General features: G+C 41.5%; 1 protein-coding gene across 3 annotated transcripts in view; it reads right to left on the minus strand.

Annotated features, from left to right (window-relative positions):
- Positions 1-17,921, minus strand: part of MCM10 (minichromosome maintenance 10 replication initiation factor) — a 36,574-nt gene extending 18,653 nt beyond the window's left edge. For 2 of the 3 annotated variants that reach the window (XM_046678094.1, XM_046678093.1), the window contains exons 1-11: positions 17,875-17,921; positions 15,705-15,795; positions 11,108-11,449; positions 10,205-10,309; positions 9,922-10,062; positions 8,017-8,188; positions 6,001-6,166; positions 4,203-4,370; positions 2,877-2,993; positions 2,248-2,447; positions 511-611 (exon numbers count right to left, since the gene is read on the minus strand). In XM_046678094.1, the coding sequence (XP_046534050.1) occupies positions 511-611; positions 2,248-2,447; positions 2,877-2,993; positions 4,203-4,370; positions 6,001-6,166; positions 8,017-8,188; positions 9,922-10,062; positions 10,205-10,309; positions 11,108-11,449; positions 15,705-15,711 (1,519 nt within the window). In that variant the 5' untranslated portion in view covers positions 15,712-15,795; positions 17,875-17,921. The remainder of the gene's footprint in view (positions 1-510; positions 612-2,247; positions 2,448-2,876; positions 2,994-4,202; positions 4,371-6,000; positions 6,167-8,016; positions 8,189-9,921; positions 10,063-10,204; positions 10,310-11,107; positions 11,450-15,704; positions 15,796-17,874) is intronic. The other variant, XM_046678095.1, reaches the window with a different exon arrangement.
- Positions 17,922-18,489: the final 568 nt, after the last annotated feature.

Here is an 18,489-nt window from a genome sequence, read left to right on the forward strand (position 1 = left end):
AAATGAAGCAGATGAACTATCAAGAGGAAAAAAACCCTTAACCTCTAACATCAGACTAGTAGGACTATAAGGGCATGACAAATTTATCTTATTTCAAGTAATGATTAGAATGCTGCTATCTGTGGGGTACACTATTTCTGGAATATGCACCATGGGCAAGGGGCCATGCTAGACCTTAATCACTGTTATGAACAAAGCCCCAAGTACAGGGTAGAGCTGGCATTCTCTGACGAGGACCCTGACGCTACTGATTCTAATGCTGGACACTAAGAGTTAGACCCAGGTACGACAAATTTCAAAAGCATACCAAGCTAAGAAAGCTAAGATTCATATGCTGACTTTTCTTAAGATGCTCCCAAATGAGCTTAATTCCTTCAGCTTAGACCATATCACTCATTGAGCATAGGTGACAAGTGGACACCTATAACTTAGAATGGAACTGACCATTTTCAATCCTAGACTACACATTTAAGCTGGAGAAAGAAATGTAGTATTGAGCAAGAAAATTACCGAGTTTTTGCTGAGTTTCCTGGATGATCAAGTCTGTGCCTTTAACGACCAGATTAGTTAAAGTGGTTTGAATCTTCTTTTTAGGAGCAACAGCTGCTGCACTGAAATGAAAAGATTGCCCCCCAAAAAGAAAATCACTGAACTTCAATGCTCTCACGAGGTAAAGAAGCTGCAGACATATTCACTTATTACAAACTGTCAAAATTTCTCAAAGCACAGTATTAAGTACACTTTCTTAATACCATGGCCCCGTGTATGCATTATGTCACAGATGTAAAACAAGAGGCAACCTACACATTTGCTTGAAGGCCTTTCTCAAAGGGCAATTTGGCAAAAGAAATAAAAAATGAGCCATAACTTTGATCAGGTAGGAATTATCTTAAAATAATCAAGAACTATGCAAAAATTTAGGATATTAACATAAGCCTTGTCTGCACTATTAAAAGTCGGAAATAGCCTTAGTGTTTAACCATAAGGAATTGTTTAAACAAATTATCAGAGCCATGCAAAAGAATACTATGCAGCCACTAAAAATAATGCCATAAGTGAATAATCCACAAGAAAAACAGTCATTATCTTATGTGGAAAAAAAGGAGGTTGCAAAGTCTGGGCACAGTATAATCTCACTTTATATTATTAAAAATATAAATATGGGGGGCTGGCCCCGTGGCCGAGTGGTTAAGTTCGCGCGCTCCGCTGCAGGCGGCCCAGTGTTTCGTTGGTTCGAATCCTGGGTGCGGACATGGCACTGCTCATCAAACCACGCTGAGGCAGCGTCCCACATGCCGCAACTAGGACCCACAACCAAGAATATACAACTATGTACCGGGGGGCTTTGGGGAGAAAAAGGAAAAAAATTTAAAAAAATCTTAAAAAAAAAAAATATATAAATATGGGGGGAAAAACACCACCAAGAAGTATATATTATATACCAAGGAACTAACAGTAATCCAGGTGGTGGAATTATAGACAGTTTTTATTGTTTCCTTTTGGCTGAATTATACATATATGTACTCCTTACAACATATGTGTATTGCTTTCTGCAGTTTGGAAAAATATAGAAATTATTTTAAATCTTAAAAATGTGCTTGACATTACAAAATGGGCAGGAAGTATGAGTCTTCTTGCCAAATTTCTGCTGGATTGGGAACAAAACCTATGTGTTGTTCTTGGACAAACTGCAGCTCCCTTGTGCCAGATCCCCACCTGTCATATCCTCAGATGTGCTTTCCACAATATGGTGACAAGGCCATCGATCACCTAGTTCAGGGACTCTATGAAGAGGCCGGGATCCCCGGAAGAGAGGCCTTGAATGCCTGCCTCAGCAGCATCCGCTCCTGTGCAGCTTCACTGCATATCCCTTCACTGAATTAAATGTGGGTTCCACGAGGTCTGCAACCTCACTCTAATAGTCGCGAGGGAAATGATTTAAAGGATGTCAACGCTGTGATTAACACTCTTTTAAGGGCCAATCAGCCCTGAGAGAGCTGCACTATTCATGTCAGAAGCCAAAGAGGAAGTGTGGGCTCTATAGACCATCATGAAACAACTCAATTTCTTCCCGCTCCTTGTGTTTTCCTCTCTGAGAATAAAAGAGGCCCTCATCTACCTTGCTCCAGGCAGTGAGTTATGCACAAGGTCTTCCAGGACCGTTACAGAAACATACAACCACTGAGTTTATTTTTATAAGATGACAAGGAAGATCCTTATCCCAAAGAAGTCCCAAGAATGTCTTACATTGAGGCTGCGTACGATGCCGAAGAAACCCCTCCGTAGTAAAAACCATCCTGACACAGCCGTTCTTTTAGGCTGATGCCTTTGCGGGCAAACTTTTTTGGAATTCGTCCTCCGGAGAAAGTGGACTGCAGGTCAGCTCGCTTGGCACTGAGCTTCTTGTACTGGGCCTGGATGTGATACTGACAGTATTCACAGTCGTTCTGCAAAAACGAAGAGGGGCTACATCAGGATTAGGGCAACAGGCTGGGGAACAACACAAACAGACACAGTTTCTTTCCCCGACCTACAGAGAGCACTATTCTGTGTGCAGAGCCCTCCCTGCTGACCCCCAAGATTGTTCCCATAGTGCAGCTATGCAGTGACTAAGAGGAAGAAGTTCTTCCCTTGAATTCCTTGTAAAGCTCTAGTCCAGTGAAAGAAAAAAATGACATTGTTGGCTGCTTTTGCCCTCTTTCTACAACAGAAATAAAATCAGCTTCTAGGATGAACCTCGAAAATGTTATGCTATGACTCTTCCCAATATGTAGGAAACTCAGTTCCAAGTTGGTCATTACAGCTAAAGTACCTACAATTTATTCTTAATAGCTCCCTTCTTTAGCAGAAACCACCCTAACAAGGCTGAAACTAACCAAATTAACAGTCTGTGTACATGGTTCTCCATTCTTCTTCTTTGCTTTACAGGTTCCCAGGTCAAGAGCTTCACCCATGATTAACACCTTTTGAGGATGATCAATAGATAAGCAGACCTGTAGAAAAGAGGTGGGGCAGGAGTTAAAAGCAGACAAAGGCGTAGCCTTGTATCAGCAAGAATGGATAAAAGAAGGTTTGGTGTGAGTTAAGAACGCTCTATCAGGCTATAGAAATGTAAAACCAATGCTGTATGACAGTTTTAGAAACGGGAAGTGGAGAAGACACATTTAGTTCTCTACCCAATATCCACTCTCTCCTACAGCTTTGTTGGCAGAATCTTGATTTTATTTGGGCTGGCAAATGCTCAGCCTCCGGTGCGGGACCCTGTTCCCAGTTTTCCCAGTATTCCTGTAGTGATGGTCATGTACTGTGGTGGTCATGGCCGATGAGACAGAAGCAGGAATCGGTAGATCAGGTAGCTGGGAAAGCTTTTGCTTTCCTGATAAAAGTAGATAGAGGAGGCTGGCTTACTTCCTGCTCTGAATGCAGATGTGATGGCTAGAGCTTCAAAGCCGTCCTATGACCAAGAGGAAAAGGCTGAGCAACTCATAGACCCTAGCCCTGACATTACTATACTGCCCATATCTGGATAATTTATTATCCAAGAAAAACAAATCCCCACCATTTACTGTTAAAAAAGAAACAGCAGTGAAGTTTTTCTGTTACTTGTAGCCAGACACATTTGTAATAAATGAAGATTTGTTGCCATTCTCTGGTGAAAGCAAGGAATGCAATAACTTTGTCTCTCACTCCTCCTGATGATAATTATCTACATTAGAGAGAAGTTTTTTTGATGGGTCAGGTGGAGAAATTGTCTGTTGCTATACATAGCGTATCCAGGTTTGCAATTTGCAAGAGAATCACAGGGTAGTACCCAAACTCTAATGCTGCTTGAGAAGATGAAAATTCACTTTGAAAATGGAAATTCCCAAGTTGCAGCTATGGCTGTACTAACTAATAGAGCAAAGTTCCCTCAGCTATAAAACCTTGCTTTATGGATGCCACCACGGAAATTTATGAAAGAGATCTAAGGAGACCTGAGTTTAAGAGTTCAAATAACTCCAGGAACCTTGGAACTAATTTGAAAACATATAACGAAAGAAGCTGATAAAATTCAGAATATTGGTGGGTGAGGAATAAACAAAAAAACAGACATAAAAGCACGACTTATCACCTGGAGGTAAACCAATACAAATCTTTTTGATAGAACTCGGCTAAGTTGTAAAGGCCAAAAAAAAAAAAAAATCATGGAAACAGATTCTTACCTCCTCCGAACCATCCTTGGGCTTCATGGGGTTAGCGTTGAGCAGCCCTACGACAGTACCCTGCTCAGTCTTCCAGAGTTCTTTGTGAACGTCTCCAAACAAGAACAACGACACGTACCGAGTCAGGTCACGAAGATCATTCAGTCGCCAGATGCTAAATGTTTTCCCCTGGAACAAATACTTATTTTTAATAAATTTTGAACAATGGGTTACATTGTCTCCATTTATGGTCCAAGCGTTCCACTGTGAAAAAATATACAAGCAAAATCCACCCTGATAATACAATCATCAGAATATTTGTTAATTACAAATTAATCCCTTCTCTAGTATACCCTTCTCATTTTAAAGATGAAGGACAAGGGTGAAGTTAGGCAAGCCATTAGCTGACTTGTTACTAGAGTCTCTCATTCACAGCTCTAAATAGTCAGTGGGACAGCACCGCCTTCCTAGTCACACACATATGCACACACTCATGTTAAAAGGACAAGAGGAAGCTGTGGCACTACCATCTAATAACTTACTAATATAAATTTAGTAAATCTATTATTTATTACTGATTAATTATTAATATTAATAAGGAGGATTCAGCTCTGTTTCTAAATCTTTGCTTAGCTTAGAAGGAAAAACAAAAGCATCATTTAAAGAAAACAGGTTATGTTTAACTATAAAATTTCAGGAGTATTATTAAACATCTGAAGAATGCAACTCAAAATGCTGATCACTTATAATACGGACAAGCTCCACTTCTAGTCTTTTTTTTAAACAAAATAATTTGAATACTATTGAACCAAGCTATTTCACAGAGGCATCCCACAGTTGGTACAGTTCTAGGTGGTGGTAAGCTGTTGCCTGGACTCAGTGTTATAATTCTTCTTCCAAGGATTTGCACAATGCCTTTCTTGGAAGAGTTCAGATAAATTTCACACCTATTATTTCGATGTCACTATCACCACTTGTGATGTAATTTGTAACTTAATTGAGTGAAAACCAGACTTGTTCACGTTCACCTGGACAGCAACAAGGCTGGAGCAGGCCTCAGAATCTAGAATTCAACTTCCGGTGTCAGGACTCATAAAAAATCTAAGGTTGGTCAAGATCTAAATTAGAGAATGAAATGAGTACTGAGCATGATTAATGGTAGTAGTTTAGAGCTGGGAGAGCCTTTTGATATAATCAAAAGCCAGTTCCTTCATTTTATAGATAAGGAAATGGAGGCCCTTAAAGCAAGATTAAGGGTCAACCTAAGACCACATCACTAGTTAAAAGGGAGAACGAGGCTTAGAACCCAAGTTTTCTGACTTGCCACACCACAATATAATTTTCCCATTATGCCTCAATCAACTGTGATTTTAAAACTAGTTAGATCTTTTGTAATATCCATTAAATTAAATATACCATACTGTGCTGGCACAGGCCAGCAATTTCAGAACTTCTACAATTGACATCTTACATCTAGGAAGGCTCCTGAAGGATCTACGAACTCGGGCTCTTTGATTACCCGCTCCTCTCCTCCACTCAAGGGATTATAGTGTCATAGGGGCAATCCTGTGTGCCACCAAAACAATGACAAGTGAAATGCAGTAAGAATGATTTGGACAATGAAAAGCCCAAGGAGCCTGTATAACCAGATCTTCTCTAAGTAGGGCATTCTGTATACATACCCTTCTCGGATACCAATCCTATGATGGTGTGGCAACTTCGGAAATAAATACTGATGGGGTCTAGGTAACTAATCAAGAACACGGGCCCCACTGTCAGACTGTGATAGAGCAGCTAAGAAATCGATAAAACGGCTTACGCTGTTAGAACTCTGTGGAGTGATTTTCTTCAATATAACCCCAAATGTCACCCAGTCTATTTCTTCCAGCTTCTCACTTGCCATCTTTTCCTTGAGCTGAGACAGTCTGATCAGTTTTCGCCCAACCATTTTCTTGTTCATTTCTGTGGAGGACACTCGAGGCCGCCTGGGTCAAGAAATCAGCAATTAATAGGTTATTTTTCTACTAAGAGAGTATCTGGCACTTTAGGCTAGTTAGAAGGGTGTTACAAGCAGAAATCTCTAAAGTGCGTATCCTCTGGGGGGCTTAGTTATGTAGTATGGACAAAGCACACATTTCCACAGTAGATAAATAAAAATAAGATAATTTTTAAAGCTAGCTTTGCACTCCTTGAATATAAAACTGGAGCTTGTATAGAAAACAAGAAAGATCACACTCTTTAAGTTCTTATAAACTATAATAATGTTATTCTCTTAAAAATAATCTATTTTCACTTTAATACAAAATCATAAATTGATACTAATAAATATTTACATTTCATCAAGTCTACAAGAATTTCACAGCTTCTAGTATTTCTAATTGGATTTTTTAAGCCAACATTTTCACATAACAATAAATAATAAAGCTTTGAATCTAGCTTCAATTAATGCATTCTTGTTCCTGACTGCACAAAAACTTGTGAATTTGCAAATTGCTTTTCTCTAGTAAAATATTACTAATTGTTCTGTGTTTGACTGTATAGTATACTCAAGAAAAAGAGAAAACTGGAAAAAAAAATGCCGTTTGACTATTTTAGAAGTCTTTTAGAATAGAAAGTCCTAGAGCTAGCTCTGAACAATGAAGAATATTCAAGAGAAAAACACTGATGTAGATGGAGAAATCCTTTTCTTTGCCTGATTTCTGTGAGCTAATAAATCAGTTACTATCGTACCATCCTTCGGAGTAATTTTTAGGGCCGGAGGTCCAGGTATAACAATTATAAAGAGACAAACAATTCTGTAATCCCCTCAATTTGCAGGCCCCCCAGAAGCTTTGGCTGAGTAGTCTCAACTCCGTCTACCTCCATTCAATTCACATGTGCAGTAAACGCACATCAGCAACATCCCTCATCATCCACAGGGAGTTTCAGCCAGGAACTGGCTGGGGCAGTATCATCTCAGGAGGGGCACGTTCACCTTGAAAAGGAACCTGCAGCCTCCTCAGTGAGAACCAGAGCTGTTGCTGTATTCCATCCCTCAGACCATCTCACGTGAAATTAAGATATTGAGTACTTTTTTCCATTTTGGCGAGTACTGAGTCTTACCATACACTTCTACTGCATGTTGGCAGCTACTTGGTCACCCCTTGCTTAATCAGATGACAAGGATTAAGTGTTCTAGAGCGGCTGCACATGGCTACTCAGATGGACTGTCCTAAAAGCAATCCGGTCTCCGAGCAAGGATTACTGCTCTCCCCTGGGCTTCGAGAGAAAGAATAACGTAATAATGGAGGTGCAATGGAGCGGTGGTACACAGCACAGAAGACTCCAAGGTCCAGGCTTTTAGTTAAACTGATCCTGGGATTTATTTCTATTTTAACTGAAGATCTTAACTTCTCCACATATAAACGAGGAATATAAATTTGCCTTAAAAGTTATTAGGAAAAAAAAAGAGCACAGCTATTTTTCTTAACATCCAATACAAGATACTAGTATGTCGGTTAAACTGTAATAGCTGTATGTATTTAAAAAGTCTCTATCACTGTTTCTGTCAGTTTCTGATTAAGCATACTATTATTTGTCCATTTCCTTTTTACATACACGTTATCTTTTATTCATTATATAAAGAAAGTCATCCTTAAACATTTCATATGCAAGTGTATGAGTCAAATCCAGTGCTATATAGCTAGTCTTATCACTAACTTTTGTCAAGTTCAAGAGCTGTTGGTGTTGTGTGCATCTGCTGCACAAACACTATTTCTAAAAGGCTCAGTCCTCAGGAAGAGGAGGCATCCGTGGGGCCTATGAGCAGAGTGAGAGGGTTGTTCCGGTTACTGACCTGAGCCTCAGGCCAGAGAAGGCTTCCACGGAGACTGGCTGAGCCGGCTCCCCAGAATGCCTGGGGGTCCCTGTGCTCTGATCTCTAGTCATCCCATTAGGCTTGTTCCCAGGAGTCATTCGGAGTGGCTGGGAGGGTGCACTTGTCATCTTTGAAGATGAGCTTTTGGGATCTAGAAAATTAACACAAAAATTAAATCAAAAGAAAACCACACTAACTATAAAATTGTTTTTACAGAACTGTTTCTTTTTTAATCAACACAGGCAAGAACCAAATCTAGAGAGAGCAAAGGAAGTGCGTAGACCATTTCTGTACTACCCTCAAAATCTCCGTGGTATAGTCCAAAAGAACTTTCCAAGACGATGGAAATGTTTTATACCAACACTGTCCAATACGGTTGCCATCAGCCACACGCGACCATTGATCACGCAAATTCACTTGTATTTCTGAGGAAATGAACGTCTAATTTAATTTAACCAAATTTGAATTTAAATAGCCACACGTGGCTCGTAGCCGCCGGATTAGACAGTGCAGCTCTAAAGCACTGGTCCTCCATGTAATGACATTATTGAGTTTCACCAGACATGAAGCAGCGCGGCAGATCCCGTAAAGGAGTAAGAGCCCCTTCAGGAAGCAATAATTAGTAGAGATTTGTGTGCAGATCAAACTCCACCTGAAGAAAATCCAAAGTTAGCTCCTCTTTCTTTTCTTGTTTGTCTCTTGTTTCATCTCATTTCATTGCATTTCACTTTATTTGTGGAGTGGGCGAGGGGGAATTAGGGGATTCTACTGACTATTGCTTGCATTAAATATCCCCGATGAGGTTACTTTTCCTATTTTAGAAGAGCTTGATAATGCTCCTGAAGGTGAGAAAGCTTGGATATTTGCCTTAATAAAATATCACTTTCTCTTAATAAGATTGTGTTGTTTACCCTCAAAGGGACTGTAGATCTAGAGGCCAAAACAACTCTAGAACTTTAGAATCTCGAGGAGCCGTGCCTGTGTCCCACTCCCTCAAAACTAAACTCTGGACACTGCCTAATGAAATACCTTAGTAACACCAAAGGCCCTAAGGGTCTGGGTACTATTCATAAGTGGATACACTGAATATATAATTTGTTGTTAAGTAAATATGAACACTCAGAGGCAGCAACTATTCTCTACCATTGTGTCATATGCCAGTGCTATTCAAGAGGGCCTTTTTGAACACGAGTGGTCAATAAAATGCTGCTTACTCTAAGCTATGTTATCTCCAGATCATTTTGTCTTTGATCCTCCAAATAATAATCACCTTGGGCAAACTGAGGCAGTATAACAAAATCAAGACAAAGGGCTTATAAATCTTCTTCATTTTATTTTCTGTATATATATGTGTGTGCTCAAAGAATTTTATTTGAGCACCATTCTGTACTTCTGGTAAAGAAACCTTTTATAAGAAATGGACCCCCTGGTTTAATACAACCTGGCTTCAAATAAAACTTGGTCACTTTATAAGAGAATCTGTGCCTTCATCTCACAAACTTGAAGACTGAATCTCTAGATTGCTAGCATGAGAACTCAACTGAGTGGTTACACTGACCACAATTCAAGTCAACTCCAGGACTATAGACTTAAAAAAAAAATTCAATCCTTGAAGTATTTACCAAATACATCTTCTCCCTAAGGATTTTCTAAGCACTTTAAAATGTAGAGAAAAGGTACAAAAATACAGCATATAGGTCCCATTCCCAAGAAACTTACTTTTCTCAATGAGCAGGTAAGACAGAACAAAACACACACACACACACACACACACACATACACACACACACACACACACACACACACACAAACACATCAGTGCCAAAATCTATTTTAAACAGAGCCAGAGCAAGTGAGAAACCAGAGAGCCCTCGAGTACCACACCTGCAGGTGAAACCTTCGGTGTCCGAGCCACCCGCTTGGTTTTTGGTGGAGCAGGGACATCAAGCTCTTCAGAAAAGCACGTGGACTCCTGAATTCTCTGAACCTTCTTCTCCTTAAGAGGGGGACGTGGAGACTTTTCTACTTGATTAAAAGTAAAAGAAATTAGCAAAGGAAATTTAGAAAGGGGCTCAAAAGCTGTTTTAGCAGGACTTGGATGCAGAGCAATGTCACAATTTCTTAATAACAGAAATGCATACTGTTCCTAGAATTACAGTCTTATTACCAGGCGATTTATGCAGAACAGGTGGACTTGCAGGTTGTTTAATTGTCGCCATTTTCAGCTGTTCTTCTAAGGACTTCATCTGCTCTTGCAACTTCCTTAATTCATCTACAAAAGAAAAATATACCAATTTCGGAACCAGACCAGAGGAAATATTATACACAATGAAAGTGTTGGAACTATTTTTGGTGTCCACCCATCGCCCCTAAAACCTGCAGACTCACAATATAATCCCATACTGAGAACTCATGATGAACTTTTGCATTTCAAAGAGGTTCTCTTAGAGAAATAAACTTTATATTTCCAGTAATCAAACCTCTAATATCTAAGCTAGTTATGAATCTATACTACTGACAGATATCAAAGATACATACCCCCAGCTAACAAGTTTTTAGGAGTCAAGAAATGATTCTATTTATTTGATAAATAGAATATATAATTAATACAATAAATGCTGGTTCCTGTATCAGAAAAAACAGCCAACCACTGAATTTGATTATAATTTAAAAATATATGAGAAGATGCCAGGAATAAGACAGCAGCACTCCTTCAAGCTTCTGTTCAAGAATGATCTCCTGCTCAAATAGAATGTGTAGTAGCTCTGTAGTCTTGTCCTTGGCTCCATATGCATACAAATCCTCCCCAAGTAGTATTTTTATGTAACAAGCACGAAAAGTGTTAGAGCCATTCTGTGAAGGAACAATTATAGTGGCTGGCATTGATATAAGGGGGCCTTTGACGCTGAAATGCTGGTCTTAAATGTTTGATCTACTAACTCATACAACTTTTTTTGCAGTTATTTTATCTCCACCTTTGAATCAACAGCTATTTTGATGAGAACTGTTAGACTGTAGTCTTCATCTAGTCTACTGAAAAGAAACTAGAGAAAACAAGTAGTTAGGGCACCTTGCAACTCTTGATTGGTTTTCCCTTGACTGAGAGCAGGAGCGGGGAGGAGTCTGTTTTTAGTTGATTGCAATGCAGGAACGTCTTCTTCATCTGTTAAGTCCCCCATATCTCCAAACAGAGTGGTCAGATTTTCCTTCTGGTCTTCAGTCGTCTCCACTTCTCCATCAACAGCCTCCTCTGTGTAAGATTCACCGTCACCATCAGCATCAAAGAGCTCATCAAATGCGTCAGGTGTGCCATCTTCCTGGGTCAAGGGTTGATTCTCTTCTGAATTACAATCCAAGGCCGACTCATTCTCCTCCAGCAGTGCGGTCAGCAGAGACAAATCATCTTCCTCCCCTAGAGGAAAAAGAAGAAAAGGGATAGAAAGTAAGCCGACCTGAGTGAAACTGATGTTGACACACAGAGTTAATTAAAAGAGCCACCATTAATAAGGCAATTAAAATGACTGCAGATTCACCAGTTTGCTTGGTATAATGGTTCTTGTCTCCACTTTCCCTCTTCCCAAATGCACTGGGAAGGCACTGGGCTAAGGAAGAGGGCATCAATATTTGCTCAGGGCCTACAGCGGCCCATGCACTGGGCTACATCTTTACTTGTGCTACTTCAGCTAATGAGACAACTTCCAGCACACCAACCTCCAAGAAACTCAATCCAGAAAGGAATAACAGAAAAACACACTAAACATACATTTAGGCCCTAAACATATATATTCCCCTACTTCTTAAGTGTTTGAGAAAATTTTTTAAAAATATAGAGATTTACAAAAAATTATATTAAAAAGTATTCATCTCTCATCACCCAGAATTACTCATCACTAACCTTTTGTCCTGTTTGCTTTTTGCCTTTATGTTAAATCGTTTTTTAAAAAGTTTATTATGCCAAATCTTATTGCAATTCCTTACTACTGCCTCCAGAGCCCACTGCAACCACTATCATAATTCTGACATCATTCCACTCCATTTTTCATATTTTTTACATAAATATATAGGTATTCATAATCAACACACTGTATTTCACACTGTATGTATTACTCTGCATCCTGTTTTCATTCAACATGGCACGTATGATTGATCTAAATCAAAACATATAGTTCTAGTTTCCATCTTTCAATTGCTGTATAGTATTCCATAGAAAGACTGTATCACATTTTACTAATCTATTTTCCAATAAAGGACATATGAGCTATGCTGCAATCGTGTCTACATCTTCTTGCACATGAGGGAGAGCTTCTTGGGAATACGTATCAGAAGGGGAACTGAGGGATTGTAGGGTATGTGCATTTTCCAATTTTACTAGATACTGCCAAATTATTCTCCAAATGGTTGTACTCTCACTAGCATTGTATGCAAGTATTGTTTCTCCCAACCACCTTACCAATATCTGAGATGTCACTTAAGGTTTTTTGCGAATCTGATGGATGAATGAAAAAGGCAGCTCATTGTTCTGATTTGATGTCCAGGATTACTAGTGAGGTGAAGAACTGCTTATGTCAAGTGGCCAGTTAGACTTCTTCTTTCTTGGTTTACTTTCTGTGCTTATTTTTTTTTCTCTATTTAGGCACTATTCCTTTATAAAATCAGAGGCATTTAAAGCAAAAATATTATTTGCATGTACCGCTCCCCCTCCCCCATTTGATGGACAGGGGCTGAAGTCCAGAGAGGGTAAGGGCTGTTCAGGGCCACCTGGTAAAACAGGTCAGCACAGGAGCCTGGCTTAGGATGGAGATCTCCGGACCAGCAAATCAATATCCTTCGCAGCACTCTACACTCCCTGACCAGAAGGAAAAGAGCCAAGAGCCAAACTCAAGGCCCAGAATCTGACACAGGGTCTAAAGCTTAAAGTCAGAGTTTGCATAACAATTAGTTTGACTTGCTTAGTCCACAAAGACCCCAACAGTGCAGGATGCAGCAAGAAAGAAGAGGCAATCTGGCTCCCTGTGCTCTGGTGAGGCTGACACATCCTTCCTTGATCTTTCATTCCCAGCTGCTGTAGAGAGCACACTCCAAGAAGAGGTCTTGGCCCACACCACTGGGAGCCCCAGGTGAAAAATGTTGCTTAGTGGCTCCATACTCCTCGCCTTGAACCCATCTTCTTTCATGAGAACACCAGGGCTAATCTCGTGATGTCTCCCATCCCAGGTTAGCCCAGTCACCACCAAAAATCCTCTGTCTTCTCCATGGTATGCTGACCCCATCTTCCCACCTCCTTGCTCCCAAACCCTGGGATCTGCTCTCTGGAACCCAGAATCTACTCCCAGCAAGCTTCCCTATATCCTCAGCAGCTCCTACAAGAGAAATCTGGCTGCACCTGCAATCCCCTTAAGTGGACGTTGTTTAATCGTCCACACCTCACACTGAAAAGGCTAGAACAGTCCGGCACACAATAAACATTTGGTGATCAACTCCAGGGCCCTGACATCTTCTCTGCTCCCTATCACTTTGGAACCATTTACCTTTCTTCAAGACACAGATCACGACATCAAATTTCTTTCATCAAGAAGCCCTCCTGGTTGCTGTCATCTGCTGTTTCCCTTTGGAAGCCTCCCAGTCCTGCCCCCCTACCCCCCCACCCCCGCACTGCTATCACTGTCCTCAGTCACTTCAATACCCAGAAGGATGATCCAGCCAACATCTTGGTCTCTCGGTCTCTTGACCTCCTCACTTTCAACGATCTTGTCCTCCCCCCATCTTAGCCACTTACTCCCAAGGTCATGCCCTGTCACCACAGCAAAAGCACAACTTACCTCTGAGATCCTCCCCATCTCCTACCCTTCCAGCTCACTCACGCGAGTACTCCCACCCAGCATTTCTTCCTCTTCAATGATTTCCACTCCATCCGCCCGCCTGCAATGCTTTTACCACCCTTCCTCCTCCATTCCTCACATCCTCACTTTGGCTCCATGTTCCATCATTACAATCACTACCTTCTAACAACTCAAGTCCCCTGCTTCTCTCTCACGCCCTCACGTTCCTTGACAAAATCTTAATCCTGATGAAATCTAACAGGCCACCACCTCCATGCCTGCACCCCAACTGGTGACCTTTACTGAGGAAAAGCCACCATCCAGACTGGTTTAACTTTAAATGTATACCCAACAGTAAGAAACAGGCATTCAATATTGCTTAAAAATCCCCACCCTCCAAACACACTTGCTTTCCTCTTCTCTTCTTCACACTGTCCCTCCTCAAACCGCTGATGCCCTCTCTTCCCTCTTCACTCTCAGCTGATGATCTTGTCTCATGTTTTACGGGAAAAAAACACAAGCAATCAGACTTCCTCAGTTTTCACTACCACACCTGAACATACGTTCTCTACTTTTCCTCCTATGACGGATGAAGGGTCTAGTCCTATTTATGGCCAATCCTCCATTTTATACTCTGGATCCCATCCCTCTCAGCTCCTCAGGAACTTCCACCTACAATCACCAGCCCTCTCTCCCCAACACCACCCATTCTTCCCCGCCTTCTGGAGCATTCCACTCAGCATACAAACTCACTCCAGTGTCTCCCAACTTACTACCTACCTGATATTTTCCTACTTATTTTTTTGTTATTATCTTGTTCTCTCCACCAGAATGTAAGCAGGAATGTTGTTCAACAGTATCCCTATCACCAGTAAACATTTTGATTTCATCTGTACTGGAGCAAACTGTGAAGCCATGCCAACCACGTGAGATTTTGTTAGATACAATGATTTCTTAGAGAACACATACCCAATCTCTACTTATTTTCACGACCATCTCATAGCAAATAGTTATACTTCATATTACATCAATTGCCCTGTAGGTAATTTGGTGATTTTAGGAAACAGGAAATTATCATTATATCAAAGCTGTAATCAATTTCACATAATACCAGTGTGATAAATTAACAACATCTGGTTCTGATTTTTTTTTTAAAGTACAAAGTGCAATAAACTTGGATTTTGAAAAAATAATCCAGGTTCAGACAATGAGTTCAATTACACAACCAGGAAAACAACACATTTTATTTCTTAGGGTCTCTTCACAGCCAGCACGATCATTTCTGTGCTGCTCTCAGGCTAAGCTCTGCTAATTAAAGCAATGACTCTTTACTGGTAAACATTTTGCACACTTCCCTGCAAAATGAACATAATTAGAAAGGATTGTATGAATTTAAGTCAGAGCTAGACTAAAACCACTTCAACAGATTTCAGTAGCAAATGTGAACTCTGAAGTCACACTGCCTGGGTTCAAACCCCTGCTCTGACAGCTTCACCTGTGACAAGTTACTAAACATCTGTCTTCCTGTCTATAAAATACGGTTGCTGTGAGGATTCGATCAGTTACTATGCATAAGGACCTTAGAGCAGCATTTGGCACATTTTAAGCATATGCCAACTATCAGTATTATGAGAGATAATGACTGCTGCCAGGAGGAGACATCCCACCTGATTAAAACAAATAACATTCAGTGACTGAAGCAAGATCTCGTTTGAGCCATTCAGATAATACTTGAGGGTGGGGTAGCTATTTTCACTATTTTGCAAATAGAATAAATAACAAGTCCATGGACATAAGGGTGGTTTTCCATTGAAACAAAGAACGACTGAGAAAACAGACAGGACTTACCATCCATGCTGTTGAGAGAACAGTGATGATGGAGAACTTCGAAGGAGGACCAGGTAGGTGCCCAGGAGACGGCAGTAATGTAAAATGTTGGCTGTGTGAAATCAACATTAGAAAAGTCACCATTGACTCTTCTCTCTCTCTCATACCGCATATCCAACAAATCCTGAATCCTACAAATCCTAGGAGCTCTAACCTCAGAATTCATGCAGAATCTGACCATTCTCACCCCTACTGCCAACGCCATCTCCCTCCTCGTACAGAAGCAGTCCCCTCTTTCTTGTCTTCAAACTACGGTTACAGAAACTTGGTTGAAGTACACAGTAATTTGTATGATACTAGATTACATGGATGAGACAAATCGTGAACAGGTATTATCGAGGCTGGTCTAAATATTTGGGCTAATATCCCATCTTACTTATTATAACACATTTGATGTCTACATTATCCCTAGCAGACTAGTGTGTGGTTCTACTCAGTTGCAGCCTTAGCTGCACCAGGATTTCAATTCAGTACTAGTTAACAAAGCTCAGAGGCATAGTTGGCATAGCTAAATAGGATAAATTCATATCATTCCTTGCACTTTCCTGTTTTCATTTAAAAATGAGGGGTGAGGGTAAAAGGGCACACGTATAGAGACAGATGGCACCTAGACTCTGGGTGGTGAATATGATATAGTCTTCACAGAAATCAAAACATAATGATGTACACCTGAAATTTACATACTGTTATAAACCAATGCTACATCAACAAAAAAAGAAAGAGAATTTTAAAAACTGCAAGAAGGTGAAAGTTTTTCTAGGCTATTATTTAACTTATATGTGCTCTTTAATATCTATGACCTTGGTGAGTCTAATGTCGAGTTATTAATTACGGTGCTTTCTTTTTACTTATTCAACAAACATTTCCATGGACCCAACATGTGCCCCACACTGTGTTATCTACTGGGAAATTGGATTGTAAACTTCTACTGGATTGTAAGCTTCTTTAGGGTTAGGAGCAAACTGTCTTGTTCATTTCTATAACCAACCGCACTTTCCCTCCCAAACCCACGCACTCTTCCTCATCCTCACATCAAGGACCATCCAACAAGCACTCCGGGTTCTACCTCCAAAGTATTCTTCAAAACTTCCACTTCTCCCTAACTTCACCGCCAAAAGCCTAGTCTAGTCCAAGCCACATCACTCTTTTGCCTCGACTACTGCATTCGCTTCCTGTATTGTTTCTTTGTCCTTTTGTAATCTATTCTCCATCCTTTAGGTACATAAATCAGATCGTGGCATTCCCTTGATAAAAATTCTTTAATGATTTTCCCTTAGAATCTCTTAATGAATCATTTTCCCTTAATGAATCCCTTAGACTGCTCTTAGAACAAAATTTATAAAGCCTGCGAGGCAATGGATTCATTCTTATTCTCTCTCTCTCTCTTTCTGCTGCTTCTACTTCCTCGTCTTTTCTATCTCCACTCCACCCAACTCTACCCACCCCTCAAAGGATGCTCCAGCCAGACTAACCTGCTTTCAACTTCTTGAACACACCGAGTGCTCTCAGGCCTCAGGCTCTTTGTCTGGAAGGCTCTCCCCTAGCTCCTTCTCATCCTTCAGTCTCCGCTTAACTATCATTTTTTCTGAGCCTTCCAGACCACCGTATCTGGCTGGGCCCCCTTGATACCCGCTCCCTTCACCCTTTTCATGGCTAAACTGCACCTTCCACTATCGTGTACTTGTCTGTTATCTGTTACCTTCTTTAGATTGTAAGCTTCATGTGGGCAGAAGTAACGTGTGGTTTGGAACTCTGCACAAGGCACGCATTCAATAACGATTAGCAAATTATGAATTTTAAAAAATATATGAAGGAATGGGTAAAAGTCCAAACCGCAGGCATTCAGCAAGCGTTTTAAAAGGTTGCGTTGAAAGAGAAAAACCTGATTCCTTACACGGAGAAGACGGCCCGACGCATTTCGCAAGTGCCCCGCAGACCTCAGCCCCGCACGGCCCGGTCATCTGCACCCAGCGCCCCCTCGGCCGCAGCCGATTTCCAGGCTCGCCCACCTGCGGGCCCCGGCTCCGCGCCTTCCGCCCTCAGAGGTCTCTCAACTCCCCGGCAGACGCGCGTGGCGGCCCCTCACTCCCACCGCCCGACGGCCACCCCACACCTAGACCCCGCTTCTTACCGGCTCCGCACCACCTCCCTTCTTCAGCCAGACCCGCCAAAATTCCAATTAGGCCCCACCCCGCCTCTGACGTCAGACGCACGTCGCGCTGATTGGCTACGTCAGAGCTCTCGGAGCGGAAGACCGGGGAGAGAGGGTGAAGCGTGCTCCTTACGTAGAGCAAGCTGATTGGCTCACGTGACCGGCGCCCTCTTTGTTGGGGGCAAGGGAACTTCCGGTCCCTGCAGCCTTGGGCGCTTTTAGGTAAGGGTGTTCTGGCGCGCCTGGCCAGTACCGGGAAGTGTAAGTCTTCCTGTGCGGTGTTTGCAGAGGTGGTCCGAACTCAATTCGTGACACTTTCCGAGACTGAGTGTGTCATCCCATCCTTGCGAGCCTCAGTTTCTCGTTCTGTGCGGGGGAGGGTAACGCTAGACGCGAGGAGCCCGCGCATTTAAGCTTAAAGTGCGGAGCCGGTTCCAAACGTGCGGCTGTGCTCACAGGTGTCCTCTGGTGCCCTGATCGTGTACAAGCCCGAAGAAGCTGGTTGATGATTGCACTTAGTTATTTCACAACCTCGTGTTCAGTTGAGATGATTGGACTCAAAAACATACAAAAATCTGGTCCACTATTAACTCT

The sequence above is a fragment of the Equus quagga genome, chromosome 12 (genome assembly GCF_021613505.1).
Source record: "Equus quagga isolate Etosha38 chromosome 12, UCLA_HA_Equagga_1.0, whole genome shotgun sequence".
In the NCBI taxonomy this organism is placed as follows: domain Eukaryota; kingdom Metazoa; phylum Chordata; class Mammalia; order Perissodactyla; family Equidae; genus Equus; species Equus quagga.